The following is a 24,748-nucleotide window of genomic DNA, read 5'->3' on the forward strand; positions in this document are numbered from 1 at the left end:
GTCTTCTAGAGCTCTGGGCCAACCAAAAGCCTTGCAAGTGAATTTGGTTGAAAGAAAAAGAAAGAAGCCTGCCGTGTGTGCATGTAGCTACATGTGTGTGTCTTTGTGTTAGACATAACGACCACCACCATCACTTGGCAACCACTGTTGGCTTGTTTACATCCTTGCAACTTAGCAGTTTCGAAAGACTGATATAAGTGCCAGGTTTAAAAAATAAGTACTGGGCTTGAAATGTCTGACTGAAACCTCCAAAAGGGTACCTTAGCTTGGTCATGATCCAGTGACTAAAGCAAACAAGATACATGCATATATATATATATATCTATATATGTGTGAGAGAGAGAGAGATGCACACTTGGTGTATCAATGTGTGTACATATAGTTTGTACATATGTAATGTGATGCAAATAGACCATGGAAGAGAGAGATTAGAAAAGACAGGCAGTATTGGTCAAGGCCAAATTCAGGATGCTGTGATTTAAAAAAAAAAGATGAAGTGGAGAGAGATGCTTGAAATAGACCTACTCAACCTGTGTGGGCAAGGAAAAGTGGACATAAATGTGTGTGTGTGTATGTGCATTCATTCATACACACTTTTTACTTGAGTGGTTATGTGAAGCCAAGCAGTTTATATCTTATCTCATTGAGGCTGGTATGATAGTCAGCTGCCAGAGCTTTTGATATATGAACTAATTTAGTGGTAGGTAATTAAAGATCGGGGAATATTGAAGTTTTGTGCTATACATGTATGTTTTTGTATGTCATACATTAAATATTAACACATTTCCAGGCCAGTATGGAAGGCAGACGTTAAATGATGATGATTCAGATTCGTTTCAAATTTTGATACAAGGCCAGCAATTTCGGGAGAGGATGTAAGTCAATTAAATTGACCCCAGTGCTCAACTGGTACTTATTTTATCGACCCTGAAAAGATGAAAGTTAGTCAACCTCGGTGGAATTTGAACTCAGAATGTAAGGATGGATGAAATTCTAAGTATTTTTTCTGGTATGTTAACAGTTCAGCCAGCTTGCTGCATTATTAAACATGTTCATATTGATGCGTATCCATTTTTACAAATGCACTTTGGTACACATTTGTGTATGTACATGTATGTTTAGTTAAGTTTTTCACAAATCAATATACCTTTTCTAAACAATGTGTGTATATAACTATATATGCACACACACATACATATATGGTTGTGTGGTTAGGAAGCTCACTTTGTAACCGAATGATTGAAGGCAGTCATGGGTTTAACCATGCAGCCAACAGGACTTCCTGAATGGCAATCTTAATGAAAAATTACCATGGATTTTTCTAGTATTGTGGCTTGCTTGATGATAGCCCATGTCTCATGCAGGCCCACTTCTTGAAAGTCGTTACCCATATTTGGTTTAAAGTTCTGTTGTACAGCATGGCACCTAGGGCTAGTGTTTTCTACTATATCTGTAGGTTGAACCATTGCCTTGTGAGTAAATTTTGCAAAAAGTGTGCAGAAACCTGATGTAAATGTATTTGTGTGTGGTGGTGGGGGGGGGATGTTTATTTTTGTCTCACATAACTTGGTGATTGTTGCAAATCTATATGCATCCCCATAACTTAGCAGTTTGGCAATAAGGGAACTGATAGAACAAGTATGAGGCATTATATTAAGTACTAGAATCAACTAAAAACCAATTGAGGTGATATCCTAGTGTGATTAAAGTCCAGTGATTGAAACAGGCAAAAGAAATGTAGATAGATGTAGCTGTGTAGTAAGAAGCTTGCTTCCCAACCACATGGTTCTGTGTGGCACCTTGGGCAAGTGTATCCTATAGCCATGGGCTGACCAAAGCTGTATTTGATAGACAGAAACTGAAAGAAGCCCATCCTATGTGTGTGTTTGCATCCCTGTAACTTAGTGGTTTGGCAAAAAAAGTGCAATAGAACAAGTACCAGCCTTGAAAAATAAGTACTGGGATTGATTCTTTTGACTAAACATTCTTCAAAGTGGTGCCCCAGTGTGACCACAGTCTAATTGCCAAAACAAGTAGAAGATAAAAGATATAGTCTGCATTGTAAATCAAGTTTCCAGTATCAAACGAAAGGAATTTGAAATCTGGTTTTGATTCTTGGTTGTATTCTGTTCACTGAAGTTTAATTTCAAATACCTTTCAGAAAAAGTATGACTATTTACTACACTCTCAGAATGGTTGGCGTTAGGAAGGGCATCCAGCTGTAGAAACTCTGCCAGATCAGATTGGAGCCTGGTGCAGCCTTCTGGCTTGCCAGTCCTCAGTCAAATCATCCAACCCATGCTAGCATGGAAAGCAGACGTTAAATAATGATGATGATGATGATTTACTGTTTCCTTTTGTATATCTGAGTCAATGTAAGAACTCAATTTAGTCATCTATCTATATATGTATGTATATAATCATCATTGATTTGATGTCAACTTCTGCATGGGTCAGATGGAATTTGCTGAGGCAGATTTTCTGTGGCTGGATACCACTCCTGTCACCAACTTTCATTTGTTTCCAAACAAGGTAATGTTTCTCCATAACTAGGCCTGTTTTCAAGGAAGATTGGAAGCAAAAGACACCGCTTCCATGATGGTAGCAGTTGCTTACAACTATCGCAGAAAGCTGAGGCAATGAGACAGTAATGTACATACATATATGTATAACAGGCTTCTTTCAGTTTTCATCTACGAAATGCACTTACGAAGCTTTTGTTCAAGACTACAGTAGAAGAAACTTGCCCAAGGTGTCATGCAGTGGGGTTGAACCTGAAATTCTGTGGTTCGGAAGCAGACTTACCACATGGCAATGCCTGCATCTATTATATATATATATATATATATATATATATATATATATATATATATATATATATATATATATATATATACACATATATAAAAGATAATAAGAGTGAAAAAACTATAGAAGGCTTGTGTTACATGGTTAAAGTATATATTTAAATTATGTCAGAAAAATGTTATAAAATCTTTTTGGTATATAAACATTGTATTTTGAGAAATAACCGGTTTCGTTTTGTCTTTTCAAATTTCTCTACTTCATTGTGTCGGAGCGAACACGACACAATGAAGTAGAGAAATTTGAAGAGACAACACGAAACCGGTTATTTCTCAAAATACAATGTTTATATACCAAAAAGATTTTATAACATTTTTCTGACATAATTTAAATATATACTTTAACCATGTAACACAAGCCTTCTGTAGTTTTTTCACTCTTATTATCTTTTATATATGTGTATATATATATATATATATATACACACACACACACACACACACACACACACACACACACACACACACACACACACACACACACAGATAGATAGATCTAACTGGAGTTTCTATGGGATCACTCAGCCTAGTAGAAATAGCAGTCAAATCATCCAAGAAGTACTCATTGATTAATATAAAAACCAAATTTCCCTTAAAGTTCATTGAGAGTCAGTTGATAATGTAGTCTTGCATAACACTAAGACGAGATGGTCATGCATGGAATGCCTTATATTCGTCATCTTAAGGGCTTAGATAACATAACACTTGCACATTTATGTAAAAAAGACATTCTATCATTGATTGTTACTCTGTTCTGTTCTATATGTTTATTTATAATAGTTTTCTCTCGAAACACTCCCTACAAAAATATTTCAAACTTTATTTTGTTTCTCAAATATATTTTGAAAAGATTTTTTTTTTTAATGAGTATTTTTATTTAACAGAACATTGTATGGTGTTTGTGTGAGAAAAAAAAAGAGATATGAGAGAGAGATTTCAATTCATATTTATGAAAGCTATGAAATAGAGGAGAAAGAAAAAGAAGCAAAAATAAGAAATAAGGACTAGAAGTCAGCCAGCAAAAATGAGGTCATAATAGTTAAAAAGAAAATAAATCCTATCACTTTTTAAAGGAAGACCTCCTCCTTGAGAAATGACTAGTGGGAGGGAATAAATTCCAAAGCATTAGTTTGCTTGAGCAAAGGGAATTCACTGGAACTATTTATGCCACTTTGAGAGTTAAGATACGCTGGAATCTCCTGGAGTGGCAAGCTTTTGGATCTTTGTCAGTTGTTATTAGCCTTTTGTCAGCTCTGATCAAGCATTCAGACGTAGCCATCTTTCTTTGTTTTTCTTCTCTCTCAAATCACATTTTACAGTCTTAGAAGGGGAAATGTTTTGTTTTCTTTTTAAGGCTGTACAGTGTGAAATGAGGGATATTTATCTGCTACTTGTATATAATACATCAAAACTTGTTCCATGCTTATAATATCCTGTGAAGGTAAAGTCATTAGACTACTTGTATATCTCTCTGGCTGGTTGGCAAATACACTCCACTCCACTCTACTTCATGGGTGAGAGGTTAGTGACAGGAAAGAGCATGCAAGCAAGTATTAAGTACTTATTCCCAACTGATATCTTAATTTGTTAAAACTGGGACAAGATGGTGAAAATGCTACTTTTTACATATTTCTCAAAGTTGAACAAAAGAGTTAGAAATTATACAATGTTATTTTGCTAAACATATAATTTAATAAAATTTCCCTCATTAGATTTCGGTTTGAGAGAAATCAATGAAACTATAGTATATATTAAATTGGGGTATACAAAGTGAGAGGAGTAAAAGTACCCAAAACATCTAGTAGTTTTTTTTTTCTTTTCTTTTTCTTTTGAAGCAGAGATAATGTGCAGTCAATATTTTATCTGGCCGTGCTCAACCGGGAGGCTGAAGAAGTCCAGAAAGGTTCAGAAGTGAATTTTCATTCTCTTGTCACTATATTTCTCTTGAAATACACTGCTTTGTTTCAGTAAATTTTGAAAAGAATGTTGTGTCAAATAGTTTTGACTCAAAACTATTGGAAAGGTTGCAAGACTCAATGAAAATTTTAGAAAAATAAAAAAGAAATAAGTGGAAATTTTACCGGTGAGTGTGTTAAATTATAAGGCACCAAAAGAGAATGACTCTCCCCCAGACACAACAGAATTTGCTTCAACACACAAACTCACATAAAGAATCTTGCAAACCAAATCCAAAAACAAAATTGAAAAGAATGAATTCATTAAAATAACATCATTTTTTAAGCTAGTGTTTGGAACATAAATTAACTTGAAATTTTATTGAGTTTTAATTTCGATAATTTTAAAACAGGAAGTTTGTACTATATAGATAGAACCATGAATGGGGGTTGGGTGGATTGGTATCAAAATAGTTAAATGTTCAATTAGTTTTAAAACGCCTTCTGTGAACCACAGTACATTTATTGCTAGATTCCAAATCCTATTAGTCATTAAATTGACTGCAGTAAGGCCAGGATACCACCTGTAACAGTTTTAATCAACTATATCAATTCCAATACTTTAATACTTATTTTTTTTGTTCTTTTATGATTTGAAATGAAAAATGTTTGGCATTAGAAGCAATAACTCAGTTGGCTGTTATTAACATGTCATTTCTGTTTGAATGTACCAGTTATCACTCTATGCTGTGCAATATCATCACCACTTGTTTTATCATCCACTTTTCCATGCTTGTATGGATTGAGACAGAATTTATGAATGTAGATTTTTTTTTTTATGACCAGATGCCGTTCCTGTTTGCCAACTCTCACCTACTTCTCAACCACATGGTTTCGAGTTAAGTTCCATTGAATGGCACCTTGAGTGAGAGTTTTCTGTTATAACTCCAGGCTGACCAAAGCTTTGTGAATGGATTTGGTAGGCAGAAGCTGAAGGAAGCTTGTGTGTGTGTATATATGTGACAGTGTCTGCTTATCTTGACATTGTGTGTTGATTGTAAATGGGCATCATCACCAAACAAACAGTATTATTTATTTCCAATCTCCTGTGGAAATATACCTGTCCATGTGATGAGAGTTGGCAACAGGAAGGACGTCTGATTGTAGAAAATCTGCCTTAACAAACTCCACCCCACCCAAGCAAGCTTGGAAAAGTGGATGTTAAAATAATGATGAACCCTAATACTTGATTAATACTTTATTGTATTGGCCTTGTAAGGATGAAAGACAAAGTTAACCTTGTTGTGATTTCAGCTGGAAAAAATCCAGCAATGCATATTTTCCTACTCTAACAATTCTGCCTATCTTAACACCTAATCTAAATTGTATATAATACAAGCAGATTGCTGCAAGAGAGGCTTTACACTTCAAATCTATCCTGTCCCAGTTTTGTGTATAAAAACTGCTTAGGCATGGAGAATCTGTAAGATATGCTTCTTGTAAGGTAAGCTGTCAGAATCGTTAGCACACTGGGCAAACTGCTGAGCGGTATTTCGCCTGTTTCTACATTCTGAATTTAAATACTGCCACGGTTGACTTTGCCTTTCATCCTTTCGGGGGTCGATACATTAAGTACCAGTGAAACACTGGGCAAACTGCTGAGCGGTATTTCGCCTGTTTCTACATTCTGAATTTAAATACTGCCACGGTTGACTTTGCCTTTCATCCTTTCGGGGGTCGATACATTAAGTACCAGTGAAACACTGGGCAAACTGCTGAGCGGTATTTCGCCTGTTTCTACATTCTGAATTTAAATACTGCCACGGTTGACTTTGCCTTTCATCCTTTCGGGGGTCGATACATTAAGTACCAGTGAAACACTGGGCAAACTGCTGAGCGGTATTTCGCCTGTTTCTACATTCTGAATTTAAATACTGCCACGGTTGACTTTGCCTTTCATCCTTTCGGGGGTCGATACATTAAGTACCAGTGAAACACTGGGCAAACTGCTGAGCGGTATTTCGCCTGTTTCTACATTCTGAATTTAAATACTGCCACGGTTGACTTTGCCTTTCATCCTTTCGGGGGTCGATACATTAAGTACCAGTGAAACACTGGGGGTCGATGTAATCGATTCACCCCCTCCTGCAAAATTTCAGGCTTTGTGCCTATAGTAGAAAAGATATGCTTCTTGTAAAGATGCTGAATCTATGATTAAGAGACCAAATACCTTAAAAAAGAGAGAGAGAGAGAATGGGGTTGGTGGTTTACACATTCCACTTGTTGAGGGATAGGTCAACAAAACAGTGAAATAGTTAACAGCGTTACATTTTAGTAAAGCAAGTAGTAACTCTAAAATGTTTCTGCAACTACAGTGAATAATAACTAAACGATAAGCTGTACTTAATATTTATAGCAGGTTGTTGCGTAGGTGGTGAGTTAGTAAAGGTTTTATTATTACAAAGAGATGAAGGCATTGAGCTGGCAGGATCATTAGCGCGCTGGGCAAAATGCTTGGTGGCATTTCGTTTGTCTTTGTGTTCTGAGTTCAAATTCTACCAAGGTTGACTTTGCTTTTCATCCTTTTGGGTTTGATAAAATAAGTACCAGTTGAATACTGGGGTCGATGTAAATGATTTACTCCCTCTTCTGAACTTGCTGGCGTTATGTCAAAATTTGAAACCATTATTACAAAGGAATCTGAGTGTCGTGAGAGGGGGGGGGAGATTTAAGTTACTGTAATCTACATAAGAGCTTTTGTATTTATCTTTTGTCTTTTGTCTCAGTCATGGGAATGTGGCCATGCTGGGGCACCACCTTGAATGGTTTTAGATTAACACATTAACCCCAGTACTTAAATTTTAAAGTATGGTACTTATTACATTGGTCTCTTTTGCTGAACTGTAAAGTTACAGCACACATAAACAAACCAACACTAGTTGTCAGTTATTAGCCAGGGGAGAACTAACACACACACATATATATGAAGGACTTCCATACAGTTTCCATCTGCCAAATTTACGAGGTATTGGTCGGTGTAAGGGTACAGAAGACACTAACCCAAGGTTTCATTCAGTGGGATTGAACTTGAAACCATGTGGTTGCAAAGCAAGTTTCTTAAGCACACAGCCAAGTTTGCATTTACAAGAGTAAAAAAAAAAAAAAAAAAATTTTCTTCTGAGAACTAACTTAACCAGTACTACAGCTACTGCAGAGAGCACAAGCAAATATGGCAAGTCAAAGAATGCAAGAAATTGAGAGAATTTATTATAATGTCTAGAGAGCAAAATGGTGTTGAATTCCTTATCAACCATACAAAATTGAAGGTTGTTTGTTCATGGCTTATGAAGAAAATGTGCTTTCTAGTGAAATCTTTTCAGAAGAGTGTTAATCACTGCATATTTTATTTGTATATGTGGTTGGTGGTTGTTTGTCAGGTCAGTCTTAATCGAGCAGGTTTATGATCAAAAGCATTCCACCCATGACCATTCCATGTTTTTTCGGTAAATAAATGTATCAAGGGCTACATTATTTAATGTTCTTACTATTTCTTGCGTGTTGAATGACTTATATTGAAGCTCTCTTAACAGCAGGTTTATTATATAGGTTCAGGCATGGCTGTGGTTTTAAAAAGCTTGCTTTGCACTTTGGGCATGTGTCTTTTACTGCAGCTCTGGGGTTGACCGATGCCTTCTGGAAAAAAACAAATCCCTCTATTATAAACAATTACATCAATACTTCCAGGCTTTACAAATATTAGTATGTGAGTTTTATGTTATGTACACACTCCCACTGTCATCGGCACATGAGAATATAGTTTAGAAGTCTTGCTCTGAGTGAGAGTAATAATACGTCCAATTGATTCATTATATAGTAAGAGAGAGTTACTATTCTCATATGTAAATATGATAAGAAGTTCTGAATCGGCTAATTATTTACCCTTGAACACCTATGCAAACAGACAAAAAAACAGGTTCCTCTTGTAAAAAGGAAATACCTAGTGGGTGTTGGCCACCATGTAAACCAAATGACCTAGTTTAATAAGAGTTATTTGCCTTCCAGCAACTTGTCCTGTGTCAATCGAGATTAAGTGGCATCTATGCTTTAAACATTGGTGCATCTTTCAGTTATGAGCTTGGTTGATACAGGTGTACTACGGCTTTAGTTGCTATAGTATTGTGTCTGCATTGAAAGATTAGGAGAGACTAAGAAAGAGTGAAATATATTTGAAGATAAGTTGAGGCTCTTAAAAAACCTGGTTGGTAATTATTGTTGTTGTTTTCCAGCTCCATATCAGCCCTGATTGGAGGTGCAATGGCCCAGTGGTTAGGGCAGCGGACTCGCGATCATAGGATTGCGGTTTCGATTCCCAGACCGGGCGTTGTGAGTGTTTATTGAGTGAAAACACCTAAAGCTCCACGAGGCTCCGGCAGGGGATGGTGGCGAACCCTGCTGTACTCTTTCACCACAACTTTCTCTCACTCTTACTTCCTGTTTCTGTTGTGCCTGTAATTTAAAGGGTCAGCCTTGTCACACTGTGTCACGCTGAATATCCCCGAGAACTACTTTAAGGGTACATGTTTCTGTGGAGTGCTCAGCCACTTGCACGTTAATTTCATGAGCAGGCTGTTCCGTTGATCGGATCAACTGGAACCCTCGACGTCGTAAGCGACGGAGTGCCAACATCAGCCCTGATTAATCAGAATTATGAACAAAGGTATTCCAGTTGTAACCATCCTATTTTTTTTGTATATCTAGGACTACATTACCCTGTGTGTTTTTTAAATTGCTGCTACATCTAGCAGTTCAAGCAACCACTTAGAACAGCGCTTTCCAACCTGGGATTCCCACACACCTGGGAGTGTATTTCAGGGGGTATTTCATGGTTTTTCAGGGGATGTGACAAGGAGAAAGAATAAACTTTTTTCTACTAATTACATCAAAATCTTTAATTTTCTACAGTACTGTATGTGGTTAAATAAAGAAGTTTAAGAAAATTTGTAAAAATTAATAGATCATATCCTCAGGGCTCATATAAGTATATAAAGTAATTTCTTTCACTTTTCAATGAATAGCTGATCTTTCCATACAGCTGTCTTTCCATGCAGACAACACAGGCTATGCTTTCAAGCTTTTGGATAAAGTTTTCGGAAATCAATAGGTTTACCATTAATTCCACAAAATATTTATGTGTCCTGCTAGTTGTTTTAATATTTTGATAACATGTATGCATTTTTAATACTCTCAAGCAGATTCAAATGTAAATTTGCTAATTGCTGTTGTATTTCTTCTCTGGAGAACTTCTTTCAGACCAATTTGTGTCCATAATACTTGCACTGGCACCTATTATCAAATGGGCAGTTGTCATTGATACAGCAATGTTGTTAGTTTGTCTCTGTGAGTGACCCAGTAGCGTTACTGAATATTTTCTAAGAAAGTAAGAAGTATTTTGAGGGAATTTAACTACTATTTCTAGGAAGTTGTGCAATCACATTAGCAGGTGTAATAACATGTAATAGTAAGATGGCTCAGTAGATAAAGTACTGGAATATCTAATCTCTGATTGTGAGTTCAAACATACTTTAGATATTTCATTGTATCTTGTCAGAACACTTGTTTTGATTACTCACTAGCAATTAAGAGATTAGAATATGTAGGCTAATATACTGTTAAGTGGGGAGGGAGGATTTAATCTCTGTGAAACCCCAGCTTGGGCACCAACCATTAAAAGACACTAATGGCTCAATCTTCATCATTGTTTTAACATCTTTTTCATATGCAGATGGAATTCATTGAAGCAGATTTTCTATGGCTGTATGCCCTTCCTGTTGCCAACTCTCACTTATTTCTAAGCAAAGAAATGTTTCTTATGGCCATGCATGCTTTTCATGGAAGGCTGGAAACGAATGATCTTGCTTGTATGGCAATGATGATGATGATGCTCATTTACAACCATCACATGATGTCTAGACAAGAGTACACATACACAACTGTCTTCTTTCAGTTTTTGTCTACCAAATCCACTCACAAGGCTTGTGTTATCCTGGAGCTGTATACTAGAAAACACTTGCTCTAAATGCTGCACAATGGGACTGAACTCAAAATCACATGGTTGAGAAGCAAACTTCTTAACCACTGTACCTATGCATTCTTATACTTGGAACTCATTGAAATCATGAGGCCACTAGTTTTTACTAAACAATGTGACACATAAAAAGCACCATTCGAGTGTGGTCGATGCCAGTGCCGACTGACTGGTCCCATGCCGGTGGCTTATAAAATACACACTTCAAGCGTTGTTGATGCCAATACTGCCTGACTGGCCCTTAAAAAGCACGCACTACACTCTAAGTGGTTGGCGTTAGGAAGGGCATCCAGCTGTAGAAACCTTGCCAGATCAGATTGGAGTCTGGTACAGCATGGAAAGCAGATGTTAAATGATGGTGGTACTGGTGGTGATGATGATGATGGTGGTGGTGGTGGTGATGGTGATGATGAAGAAGAAGGGTCTAGGCTTAACTTATCCAATGCTATATCGATAGCTACAGGCATAGCTGTATGGTTAAGAAGCTTGCTTCACATAAAACTTTAGGTGAGTGCTTTCTATTATAGTCCTGGGTAAACCAAAGCCTTGTGAGTGGATTTGGTAGATAGAAACTGAAAGAAGCCTGTTGCATGTGTTAGTGTATACCTTTGTCTTGACATCATTTGATGATTGTAGACCAACACTATTGTCACACAAGTGTTACTGTTTGTTTTCCAGTCTCCCATGAAAAATATGTCTGGCCATGGAGAAATATTAACTTACCCATCGTCATCATCATTTAACGTCTGTTGTCCATGCTGGCATGGGTTGGACAGTTTGACTGGGCTGGCACGCTGGAAGGCTGCACCAGGCTCCAGTCTGATTTGGCATGGTTTTCTACAGCTGGATGCCCTTCCTAATGCCAACCACTCTGTGAGAAGTTGATACAGCTTGGCACCAGTGATGTCGCAACTCATTTCTACAGTTAAGTGAACTGAAGCAACATAAATAAAGTGCCTTGCTCAAGAACACAACACACAGCCCAGTTCGAGAATTGAACTTACTACCTCATGATTGTGAGCCTGACATTCTAACCACTAATCTATGTGCCTTCACTCATACATACACAATATTATCAAGCTGAAAATAAGTGCTCAGTGCTGAATTTGGCCACAATTTCCAAATGAACCCATTGGTTACCATTTTAATTTGTTAATCAAGTATGCACACAATGAGCTTCTTTGCATTTTCATCTACCAGATCCACTCAAAAGTCTTTGGTCAGTCTGGAGCTATAGTAGAAGACACTTGTCCAAGGTGCCACGCAGTGGGACTGAACCTGAAACCATGTTAGAAAGCAAACTTCTCAAACCACACACATCGGTGATTACATTGCCCAATGTATCATTCATTTCAAACTCTAGGGGGGAGATTTGGCTATTATTTACAAACCAGCCAAGAGAACACATAGATGCTTCCTTATGTTGACTTGAGAATTGATGAGTTTCACTTGCTTTGGTACAAAGTTAAACTACTACCAGGGTGGGGCAGGGCACTTCCTGTAATAGATCAATATCATATCCAGAGAGAGGGAGAAAGGGAGGAGAGAGAGAGAGAAAGATTTATCTCTCACCTCTACATAAACATTACCAAAACCAGAGATGAATGCCAACTCAATGAATCTTTGTAATTCAGGAATGATTAATTGGTGCGTTTTTTGTTACTTTTCTTGCACACCAAAAGTTGTTTGTTGATACTTGTGGCTCTTATATATTTTTATTTTATTTTTGTCTCAGTTTCTGATCATATATTATGGTGAAACGTAAGTTCTCCCCTTAACTTGATTAATTAATAGTCTCATTCATTTTATCTCATTGCGGGCCATTATAATCTATGATGTAGGCAGGAAACTCTGTCTGTTGGAATGTCACCATTACCATTGCAATTTCCTCTCCCCACCCTTATCATATTTGTGGTTGTTATCAAGGAGTTCCTCTTTTTCTGGCATGAATCAGATGACTGCCTGTCTTTCATGTCACCTCACTGCCCAGCAGAGTTTTTCGTTTTGCACAATGTAAAAGTTGTTACTCCTCACCCTTTCTTGATTTGTTGTAGTCCTTTAAGGGAACAGATTATGTTTCCTTCATCCGCTTGTGAATTTATTGTTTTAACCCTTTTGTTGCACAGGCACGACTGTGGTTAAGGCTAGCTTCCCAACCATATGATCTCTGGTTCAATCCTACTGTGCAGCACCTTGGGCAAGTGTTTTCAACTACGAGTGTGTATTCTCTTGACATCACATGATGGTTATAGTCAAGCATTATCATTACACAAGTGATGTTTGTAGTCTTCTGTGGAGCACACATGTGGCTTGGAAACGAGTTGGTTTTAGAAAATCTGCCTCGACAAATTCCTTCTGACCCATGCAAGCGTGGAAAAGTGGGCATTAAATGATGATTATTTTTTTTTTTTTTTACATACACTTTGTTTTCAATTAAGATTAAAAATAAAGAATTTTATAAAATAACATTGCGATTATTAAATTGGTATTTGTAGCATAAATTCACATGAAATTTATTCTGAAAGGCTTTACTATACCCTTTTAGCATTTAAACTGGCCATTTCTGGCCAAAATATTCTGCCTGTTCTATATTCAAATCAGCCAGATTTGGTCTCACATCAACCCTAAAATTCATTCTAAAAATTAAGTTACCTCATCAAAATTTCAAAGCTACAAGATATGCATGATTTATACGAAACAATGTGATTAAATAAGCATTACTTTTGATAGAATAATCTGAACACTAAAGGGTTAAATTACTTTAACCCTTTGATATTTAAACCTATATCTGGACCAGGTATTCTACCTGTTTTATGTTTAACCCTTTTGTTAGCAACCCGGCTGAAACTAGCTCTGGCTCTGTAGTACAAATGTCCTGCTTTCATAAGTTTTGAATTAAAATCTTCCACTAAACCTTAGTCGCAATTTATGTTCCTAACAGTAGCTGAATGATAACTAAGTTATTTTACTAAATTCTTTGTTATATTTAAAGTAATTAAAAGAAACACAGAACATCTCAAAATAAATACAGTAATGAAAGGGTTAAGATGTCAAGATCTGGCTTCTTACAAAAATAAACAATCACATCATTGGAATCTCAAAGCTATGAGATAATGCATGATTAATTCAAAACAATGTGAGTAAATAGGCGCAGGAGTAGCTGTGTGGTTCCAAGTTTAGTCCGACTGCGTGACACCTTGGGCAAATGTCCTCTACTATAGCCTCGGGCCGACCAAAGCCTTATGAGTGGATTTGGTAAATGGAAACTGAAAGAAACCCGTCATATATATATATATGTGTGTGTGTGTTCCCTCCCCCCAACATCGCTCGACAACCGATGCTGGTGTGTTTACGTCCACTTGACTTAGTGGGTACGCAAAAGAGACCGATAGAATAAGTACTAGGCTTACAAAGAATAAGTCCTGGGGTCAGTTTGTTTGACTAAAGGCGGTGCTCCAGAATGGCTGCACTCAAATGACTGAAACAAGTAAAAGAAAAAAAAAAATCTATTACATTTGACAGTAATCTGAATGCTAAAGGGTTAGAACAAAGTTTGTAACAGACCCAGAGGTGGTTTCAGGTGGGTTGGTATCAAAAGGGTTAACTTTCAAATCTTTCTTTTTCTCTTTCTCCTTCCTTCTCTCATTTAGTTGTTTTTTTTTCTTTTTTTTCTTTTTTCTTTTTCTTTTTTTTTTTAGCAAGCTGATCTTTTTAAGTCTGTTAATACCCCCAAAACATAAATGTATTTAATAAAAAGGGTAATTAAGTACACTGGATTTTTTTTACATTGTCACAGATAATGCTGTTTTATGTGTATCCTCTTTACCCCATTTTATTTTCTGATCCTTAATTTCTGTGAATTCCAAATAATACTTTCTACTATAGATTCCAGACTTGAAATTTTGGGGGAAGAACATAACCCTCCCCTGGAAGAGATGCCACTTAGCATTTTATCTGGCGTGGCAATGATTCTGCCCACTTACTGCTTTCAGTCAAGTTTATCCTGTCTTTTTTATGACCATTTTATATTCAATGTTACAGTATCCATTGTACCTTCCTTTTTGAAGCTGGTAGTATAATCTGGTGGAGATTATGTTATTGTTTCCAGCAGGTTAAGTAACCAAGTAGAGGCTCTTTTGTTGACTGAGATTAAATTTTTTTAACCTCATCTTGTTCTCCATTAGCTCTGATAAAGCAGACCTATGATTAAAGGGCATTGTGACCACCTTGCCTAGTTACAATTATGCAGCACTGAGTTGTGCAATGTGCCTTTCTTTTTTACCTTTTATAAGATGATACGGTGAGATCTGAAGGAAATTTGGCTGCTATTTTTAACAATTTGAGCATCCACACAGAGGCTCCCTCGTTAGGCTACTGTAATGTGTAAACTATTGAGGTGAGAAGTACACCACTTCTTTTGTAAATTCTACTTTATTAAGTGTTGGGATATGATCTAAGGGAGATTTGACTGCTATTTTTAGCAAGTCAAGCAACCACACATTAGCTTAGTGCAGTGTCCCATAACCGGTATTTTGCAGCACACTGGTGTACCACAACCTGATGCTCGGTATGCTGCTGTGTAACCTGAATATAATTTTTTCCCCCTTTTAGTTATATTTTTAGTTCAGGTATGCTTCCGAATTTTGAAAAGAATATAAGTGTACTACAAATGAAAGGAGGTTGTGGATGGAGAACTGGCTTAGTGTAATGTGGAAAGTTCACCTCTTAGTCAGTTCTTTCATCTGCTCAACCCTATATACCTTTTGCTGCCAATACACAATTGTTTAGGAATAAGGTTAAGTTGTTCCAGAAAGAAGTTTGCAGCATATACTTTCTGTCAGGTGACCTTTCTATTCTCTCTACTGTCCAAGGCTATTATGGGACAGGGGACATATCAGGTGACAAAATTTAACCATTTTTCATCCAGTCCTCCCACTCTCTCTTTCTCGTTCTTTTCCTCTTTATATCTTCCATCTTTGTCTTATAATTATGCATCTATGAATATACCCCCCTACCTTTCTGTTCCTTCTCCTGTACTTGTTCATTCAAGTTTCTATAAATTAATTTAAAGAAGTGTAACTCACTTCTTTAATATTCTTGCTAAAATATGAATATTTCATATTTTGACAAAAGCCAACAATCTTGATTGACTAAGACACTTGCTCAAGATGCCACACAGTGGAACTAAACTTGTAACCATGTGGTTAGCAAGCAGACTTGTTCGCCACACAACTGTTCCAGCTAATAAGCAAAAGCTAACAATTCAACGAGACGTTTGGAATAAAGTTCATGTTGAATACAATATCGTCATAAATAATATGGTATTTTTCAATTGCATGAGCTAAAAGTCGGAGGGGGCGGGATAAACTTACCTGCATCAACTTGCTATAAAAGCAGGTGGTGATTTTACTTTCGGCTTATCCTTAGTGCAAGTTTTGAAGAGTGCAGTTCGATTTTAACAATTATTTTTTCAAAGCTGTAATGGAAGTGACAACGGTGCATATTCAGCATATTTTGCTTTATGAGTTCAATAAAGGCAACAACGCAACAGAAAGTGCGAAGAATATTATTGCAGTATAATGAAGATTGGATAATACGCGTAAGCCAGTGTCAACAGTGGTTCCAGAAATTCTGAGCTGGAAACTACAGCCTAGAAAATGAGCTTCATTCTGGAAGATCTGTAGAGTTTGACAAGGATGTCCTGCAAACCTTGGAGGAACAAAATTCCATCATAACTGTTGAGGAACTAGCAGAGAAGCTTGAATTTGGTCATTCAACCATTCATTGACACCTGCGTGCCATCAGGAAGTCAGCAAATTGGGTCAAAGTAAAATGAAACATACACAAAGAGCCCACACACATACACACCTCGATCTCTGTACTCCATACCAGCATGGACAGCAGGTATAAGACTATGATGTTGGCAGAACAAGAAAAAGAAAAAAAAAAGGCACCAAATGGAATCTAGCCTTTTAAAACATCTTTTGTTTCATTTTTTTTTTTGAGACCATTTAGTTAACAAGGGAAACTACCTTGGTCTTCTATTATCTCCCTTAGAATAATTAGTCTCATGGACTTGTTGACTGCTTGCTTGTCAGGTCAGGGATGTTAATGGCAGTGCAGGGAGGATTATTTAGGTCAGTTTATAGATTATAAGGATGCTAATGTGTGCTTTTATTTTTCTCTTAAGTACTACATTTTGAGGGTCACCAAAAGGACAGGAAGAGACCCAGTTTAAACATGACAAGATTGATGTTTTTCTCTCTATATGCACTGGTTTCTTTATACACCATTTGCCTGAGCCCACCTTGGCAAAGTACATTTCATGGTCATGCTTTTAGCTCGAAATGATTGACTCCAGGTGCAGAGAGGTGGCTTTTTTTTATGTTGGAAAGCTGCATTGAAGTTAACAGCCAGATCACATAGAACATGGTTATTCATAAAAACGCCCAACAAAATCTTGAATAAAAAAAATATTCTTCAGATTTCTATTTTTAACACAATTGTAATTACTTCAAGCAAATAATTTACAAGTGTAGATATAGAAGTATATACGAGTAATAGCTATTTATAAATTCACAAAATGATAGTCATTAAATATACTAAAATGAAATAAAATATATTTCAGTAAATCATTTCCCTTCTGATATTGTACTCATTTCAGACCGTTACTAGTTTCCCACCTTTTATATGGACCAGTGGTTCTCAGCTTGGGTCCACATGACCCTCGGGGGTTCTTAGATTTTGTTGTTGAAGTTTATGTGCAAGAAATTAGTTATACTTCTATAATACGTAAAAAGATTTTAACAATTTTTCTGAGTAGCTGTGTATAGGTGCAGGAGTGGCTGTGTGGTAAGTAGCATGGTTCCGAGTTCAGTCCCACTGTGTGATACCTTGGGCAAATGTCTTCAACTATAGCCTCGGGCCAACCAAAACCTTGTGAGTGGATCACACAAAATTGTATATATATATATATATATAGCTGAACATTAGAAGCATCAGTTGTGGTGTGCAAGAGAGACGATTGCGCTGGTATGGACATGTGGTGAGAATGGATGAGGATAGCTGCGTGAAAAAGTGCCACACCCTAACAGTTGAGGGAACCCGTGGAAGAGGTAGGCCCAGGAAGACCTGGGCTGAGGTGGTGAGGCAAGACCTTCGTACATTGGGCCTTACCGAGGCGATGACTACTGACCGAGACCTTTGGAAATGTGCTGTGCGTGAGAAGACCCGGCAAGCCAAGTAAGATCGTTGCCAGTGCCCCTGGACTGGCTCTTGTGCGGGTGGCACATGAGATGCACCATTTTGAGCGTGGCCGTTGCCAGTACCGCCTGACTGGCTCCCGTAGGATTTTTGAGCGAGATCGTTGCCAGTGCCCCTGGACTGGCTTGTGCGGGTGGCACATAAAAGACACCATTTCGAGTGTGGCCGTTTTCGTGCGGGTGACACGTAAAAGCACCCACTACACTCTCTGAGTGGTTGGCGTTAGGAAGGGCATCCAGCTGTAGAAACTCTGCCAAATTAGATTGGAGCCTGGTGTTGCCATCCGGATTCACCAGTCCTCAGTCAAATCGTCCAACCCATGCTAGCATGGAAAGCGGACGTTAAACGACGATGATGATATATATATATGACAAGCCTCCCCCCCCCCCCCCCCCCAAAGCCTGTCGTATATATATATATATATATATATATATACACACAATTTTGTGTGTTATTTTAAATGGCTTATAAACACCTTCCATGCTGCAATTGTTTTCGTTCCAGCACACGATCTCAGATCAGGTCACTTGCTATGCAAGTACATCTCCGTAATATATATGTGTGTGTGTGTGTGTGTGTGTGTGTGTGTACCCCCATCATCGCTTGACAACTGATGTTGGTGTGTTTAGCAGTTCAGAAAAAAGTGACCGATAGAATAAGTACTAGGCTTACAAAGAATAAGTCCTGGGGTTGATGTGTTCGACTAAAGGTGGTGCTCCAGCATGGCTGCAGTCAAATGACTGAAATAAAAGAATATAATTCCTAATATCTTCATCATCATCATCATCGTTTAATATCCGCCTTCCATGCTAGCATATAATAGGATTTTTTAAAAGCATCAAATGCCTATCTTATTCTAATGGGCCTCCAATAGCCATCAAAGGGGTCCTTAGGCAAACCACTGATCTAGATAATCTACTTCAACAATTTGCAGTAGGAACTAGTAAACAGACAGACAGACAGTTATTTATTTGAAATCTCTTATTGGGTCATGGACAGCTAGAGCTAGATTTGTTATGGATAGAACTACTATTTTGACAATGGTAGGAAGAGCTTCCAGTGCATCTCTTCTTGCTACTGACAAGATAATAATTGATCAGAGCATGTTTTTTCCAGTGTAGAGTGGGGATAGATGGCTCTGAGCTGTTATCAAGAAGGTATTTTTAATATGTTGAAAATGTTAGACTGTGAGCGAAAAACAATATTAGCTAACAGTTTTAATTATCTCAGTGAGCTCAAATCTTGTTGAGGTCAGCTCTGCTTTTTCATCCTTTTAGGGTTGATAAAATAAAGTACTATTCAAGTACCAGGGTTGATATAATTCCTTCAGAATTGTTGGTCTTGTACCAAAATTCAAATTATTTCAATAAGTATGGGATTCAATGCCAGGTGTGTTTTGGTTTTATTATGACTGCATTAACTAAGTAAAGACATGTCAAAGTAGAGATGGAAGAAGTCTTAAATAAACCTATAAGATTGTACACTACTTAGCATAGAAAAATATTTAAGGAATGAAGGAATCCACATAGAAGTTTGAAAAGTGTGTGTTTTATCACTTTGGAGTCTATACATGGTTGAGAAGTTCACTTCACAATCAACGGATCCTTGGTTCGATCCCACCGCATATCACTTTGGGCAGATGACTTCTTCTTACCTTAGTCTTATGTCACTGAATAACTGCTGGTGAAAATAGATATACAGACTCTGGATTTCATCTTTAATTCCAAGGGCCAAGTGCACACATAGTTACACTGATTCTGCCAGAGAATTAGTCGAAGAGTACAAGTACCTATGGAATATACACCTACGTAATAATTCAAAGAGTATGTAGTGCCATTGATCAAGCAACTGGAATATTCACCATCAAACAAAAGTTCTTTACATATATTTGTTTTTTTTAATTCAATTCAGCAGACAAAATTTTTATTTCTTTGATAAGGCAGTAGCATGACAGACAGAGCATGAGATAGTATTTAGATATTGTTTAAACACTCTACTTGATTCCAATCATGACCATCCTGTCTTTTTTTTTTTTTTGTTTTGGAGTATGCCTATGACTACATTATCCAAAGTATCCATTTCTTGTTTTAAAGCAGTAGGGTGCAATTTGAGAGAGGTTTGACTCCTATTTCTAGTAGGTCAAGCAACCAAACTGAGAACCTTTCATTGCAGTGTTTAGTTTTGCCCATTTACATTCTAAATTCACATCTTGCCAATATTGATATCTTTCTTCCATTCTCACCACAATAAAATAACTACTGGCATTTATTGGAAATCAATCAGTTCAGTTGGAAATCAATCAATATGTTGCCACTTTCCCATAATTTGTGGCCATGTGGCAATCAATATATACTAAGCAATTACTATTTATCTTTGGTTTTACACTGGTTGATATCTTTTAGCTACAGCTGTTGGCAGATTCTATTACTGAACTCATACAAAATCAATTATTAAATATAAAACTAAATTGCATAATGATTAAGAAACTACTGTAATATCAACAAATAAGTGCATAAACTTATGAATGCTACAAAGATGTGGTTCATTATATAAATGCTGAAAGTGTTCTATGCAGATGCTGACAAATGTTGAAGTTTTAAGCAAAGACCACCAAAAAGGAGACACAGTTCAGTTAGTTGGACATAAGGCACTATGGTGACAACTGGAGAAAAGGCTGTGTGGGAAAGGAGGACACCTAGGCATGACACCCAACTCACTTGCACAATGTTTTCATTGTTCAGTTCGTAAGGGGGGGGGCATTTTACATTTTTATCATGATCATTGTCTTTTCTGTCCATCACCTGAAATATATATCCCTTTTGTTCATTTTGCCTCAAAACAACCTTCCTTGTCTTAATTTGGCTTTGGTTGTTATTAAAATGATTACTAGCTAATTACTGGAGGTGTTGAAAGATTCTTGGGCAGGATGTCTACCTATCCAACATATGGTTTAGTAGTTTTGCACTGTCACCTGATCCTTAGATGTTTTTAGCTGAATTTTTTGTTTCCAGTATTCAGGTATTCACTTGTATGCTTTGCCACAGGTACTCAGGTTAGATCTTAACGATTTTGATGGGATGGGGTGTGAAGGTTATGGGTGCTGTCCTTCTGGTTCTGATGTATAGATAAAAAAAAGTCACATATAACATAAGAGTGGTGGAATCGGTCCAAATTTCACTGTCTTTCAAGAACAGCTGCAGAAATAGTTTTTGTTAAGATATTATTGTCTACAGACAACTGACTTAGCATTTAAACCAGCCATACCTGACCCAGAATATCCTACTTGTTTTATATTCAAAACTGACATGATCCAACCTCTCATACATATTCTACAATGTCATTCAAAAAATAAACAATCACCTCATTGAAATCTCAAAGCTATGAGATAATGCATGATTAATTCAAACCAATGTGAATAAAAAAAGTATCACATTTCAAAAAGTAATTTGAATGCCAAAGGGTTAAATGCTGATCATTCAGCCATATATTTTTATTTAGAACCATTTTTTAATTATATATTCATGAGAGAATAATTTCTTGAGCTTCTCCATGTATGATAGGAAACTTCATTAAGAAATATCTGCAGTTATCAATTTTAAGTGTAAAAAGTATGGAATCTAAAGATGAAAGTTATTACACAAATTGATGTTTTATAAGCCAGTAAATATGACAACTTAAATATTAGTTTTCTGTATTATTTTCTTCTTTTAGCTTGTAAATGGCCATACTTTGTTTGACTATAATGTTGGCCTCAATGACCTCATTCAGTTGATGATACGGCAGAAAATCCCAGTAGCACCTGTACAGAAAGATGAACCAAAACCAATTGAATATGAGAGTGAAGAGAATTCTAACTCTTCAGATAAGGAAAATAAAATGGTAAGTTATATTTCGAATTTGTCTTCTCAAGAGCTTTCAATTCCTTTCTTTTCATCATTAAATAATTGTTGCTTTTCATTTCTAAACAGCACATGTATTTTCAATTGACAATTTTTTCATGAAAATATTCCCTTGGGAGGAAGAACATACCATACTTAGTCGTAGTAGTCACACCACAGTTTTTTTTTACCGATTAAAATCAAGTATAAAATAGTGTAGTTTATACATGAGTAAATACAGTGTACTCACACGCAATCATCATTTAGCGTTGGTTTTCCGATGCTGGCATGAGTTGGATGATTTGATCTGCAAGATCGCACCGAGTTCCAATGTATATTACTGTTTTTAGATCTGCTTCTCTTTCCTCACAGTAGGTTGTAATTCTTTGTATTGCAGTATGCTAACATGAGGATGGATGGTGAAGTCAGCAAGGATTAAGTTGCTGCTTTATATCTTGTTGAAATACTTGACTCCAGATGCCCAAGTTCACCTACATTTATGCAGGTATTATGAGGATGTATAATTACCACTGTAAACAGTTGTTTTTTTTAGCCACAGGCTAGCACTAGCTGAGTAGACATGATCAAAAGCGATCCTGTCCTTATTGGACATTGTGTATCTAGTTAAGACTACATAATCCAAATTGTCCTTCAAGATAGTAAGGTGTAGTTTGAGGGAAATCTGGCTACTGTTTCTGCTGTATCTAGGGACCATATAGAGGTTCATGAGTGATTTATTGGTTTCTTGTGCTAAATTTAATTCTTGCTACATAAAAAGTAGTAGATTAGCATCCTATCCAGGGAGATTTTTCTCTCTCATCTCTAAGCTTCAGAAACTAAAGCTAAGTAGTGGCTATGTACAGTGTTTCAAAAGTCACTGATGGGTTTCAATTTTTAATAACTTTCTTTACTAATAAATGCATGAAATTTTGATACAATATAAAGGACGTAATGCAAATTAATATGCACAAATCAAATTTTGCAACACCACTACATCACATATGAAAAATGACATCGCTTAAATGGCAGCCATTTTCGGTTTCGCACGCCCGTGCACTTTCCAAAACTTGCGTTATAACGCCCTTAAGAGTTTCAGACCCCACTTCTTTGATTTCTCTATCGATATTCTCTTTCAGTTGCACCAGGGTCTCCGGTTTGTTGACATAAACCCTCTCCTCCAGGTATCCACACAAGAAAAAATCTGGGCTAAAGTCTTGGGAATGTGAAAACCATTCAAAGTAGACCTCATACACGGTTCCGGCAAGATGGGGCAACTACTCATACTGCAAGAGAATGCAGTTGTTATGGTAGTGCTTTGGAGAGAGAATAATCTCCCGCTACGGCAATGGGAGCTGGCCTTCACGTTCCCCAGACTTGACTAGCTTGGATTTTTTCTTGTGGGCGATGTTATTTTTCATATATGATGTAGTGGTGTTGCAAAATTTGACTTGTGCATATTAATTTCCATTATGTCTTTTATGTTGTATCAACATTTCTTGCATTGATTTGTAAAGATAAGAAAGTTATTAAGAATTGAAACCTATCAGTGAAACACCCTGTAGTTCTATGGGAATATAGAAAGGAAAGGGTATATAACATACTGCTTAATGTTTTGATACATAAACGCACGTGAAGGACATTCCTCAAGTACAAACAAAAATCGACAATTTGAAGCAAGTCTGCATTTCATAGTAAAATGTCAGATCGAGCTGTTGTTATCTCCCCTTATTGAAGTTAGCCCCCGATTATAAAGTTTGTATGTAAGCAGTACTTATCGCCTGGTACATCTATACATCTTTACTTGATTTGTCTGAAATAGGAGGAAATATGAGTGAGCATCTGATACAAATAGCAAAATATTATACATAACTAAAATAGATTATCCCCATTTAGTGATTATTTCATCTGTGGGTATGTAATATTGAGTATCAACTTGTTTACAGTCAATTTTTGTTTAAAAATAATTGTTTCTTCTCCCTTAGTGTTTCTTATTAGCTTTACTGATAATAGAGAACTGTAATGAGTAAAATGTAACACTTTAAATTTATAGATATATTAAGAATTACATAAAAATAACAACATTGAATTAGTAAAATGGTGTATGGACACATCCCTTGAAAACTCAGAAATCCAAATTTTTATTTGCACAAACGCATGCACGCACGCACGCACGCACGCACACACACACACACACACACACACACACACACACACACACACACACACACACACACACACACACATTTATTACTACAAAAACAGTTAACCAAGTGAGCTAAAATTTATCAGGTGAAACAATGTAATAATTTTTGATATTGGTTGATACACTGTAAATTAGGGAGAGAGAGAGAGAGACAATGGACCTAATACAATTACCAATGCTTATTCTATGGATCCCTGAAGCCTTAAAGTTAAAATTAACTCTAGCACAATTCAAATAAAAACCATACAGTGTTTGCATTCTACCATTTTGGCCATCCCACTCTGAAGAAAAATCAAATTGAAGTTCAAGAACTGGAGTGTGAGTGAAAGATGGCTGGAATATTGGGGGGTGCTCTGATATATTTAACCCTTTAGTCTTTAAACTGGCTATATTCGGGCCTTTTTTTTTTCCCCCCCCTCGTTTTATGTTTAAACTGGCCAGCTCTGACCTCTCACACCTAATTAACAACATCAATGGAAAAATCAACAGTCACATCATTGAATTTTCAAAGCTAGAAGATAATGCATGATTGATTCATATCAATGAGATTAAATATGTAT

General features: G+C 36.7%; 1 protein-coding gene and 1 long non-coding RNA gene across 3 annotated transcripts in view; one reads left to right on the forward strand and one right to left on the reverse strand.

The window, feature by feature from the left end:
* LOC106874972 (E3 ubiquitin-protein ligase UHRF1) overlaps positions 1-24,748 on the forward strand; it is a 53,353-nt gene that overhangs the window by 8,650 nt on the left and 19,955 nt on the right. The window contains exons 1-2 of one of the 2 annotated variants that reach the window (XM_089356092.1): positions 161-1,009; positions 21,819-21,986. In XM_089356092.1, the coding sequence (XP_089212218.1) occupies positions 21,879-21,986 (108 nt within the window). In that variant the 5' untranslated portion in view covers positions 161-1,009; positions 21,819-21,878. Of the gene's footprint in view, positions 1-160; positions 1,010-21,818; positions 21,987-24,748 lie in introns of those variants that run through there. The other variant, XM_014922901.3, reaches the window with a different exon arrangement.
* Positions 4,880-16,673, reverse strand: LOC149134319 (uncharacterized). Its single transcript, XR_016242810.1, has 3 exons — positions 16,217-16,673; positions 6,407-8,452; positions 4,880-6,288 (listed from the first exon to the last, which is right to left on the reverse strand). It is a non-coding gene; the product is annotated as an uncharacterized LOC149134319 (long non-coding RNA).

The sequence above is a fragment of the Octopus bimaculoides genome, chromosome 8 (genome assembly GCF_046866305.1).
Source record: "Octopus bimaculoides isolate indiv1 chromosome 8, ASM4686630v1, whole genome shotgun sequence".
In the NCBI taxonomy this organism is placed as follows: Eukaryota; Metazoa; Mollusca; class Cephalopoda; order Octopoda; family Octopodidae; genus Octopus; species Octopus bimaculoides.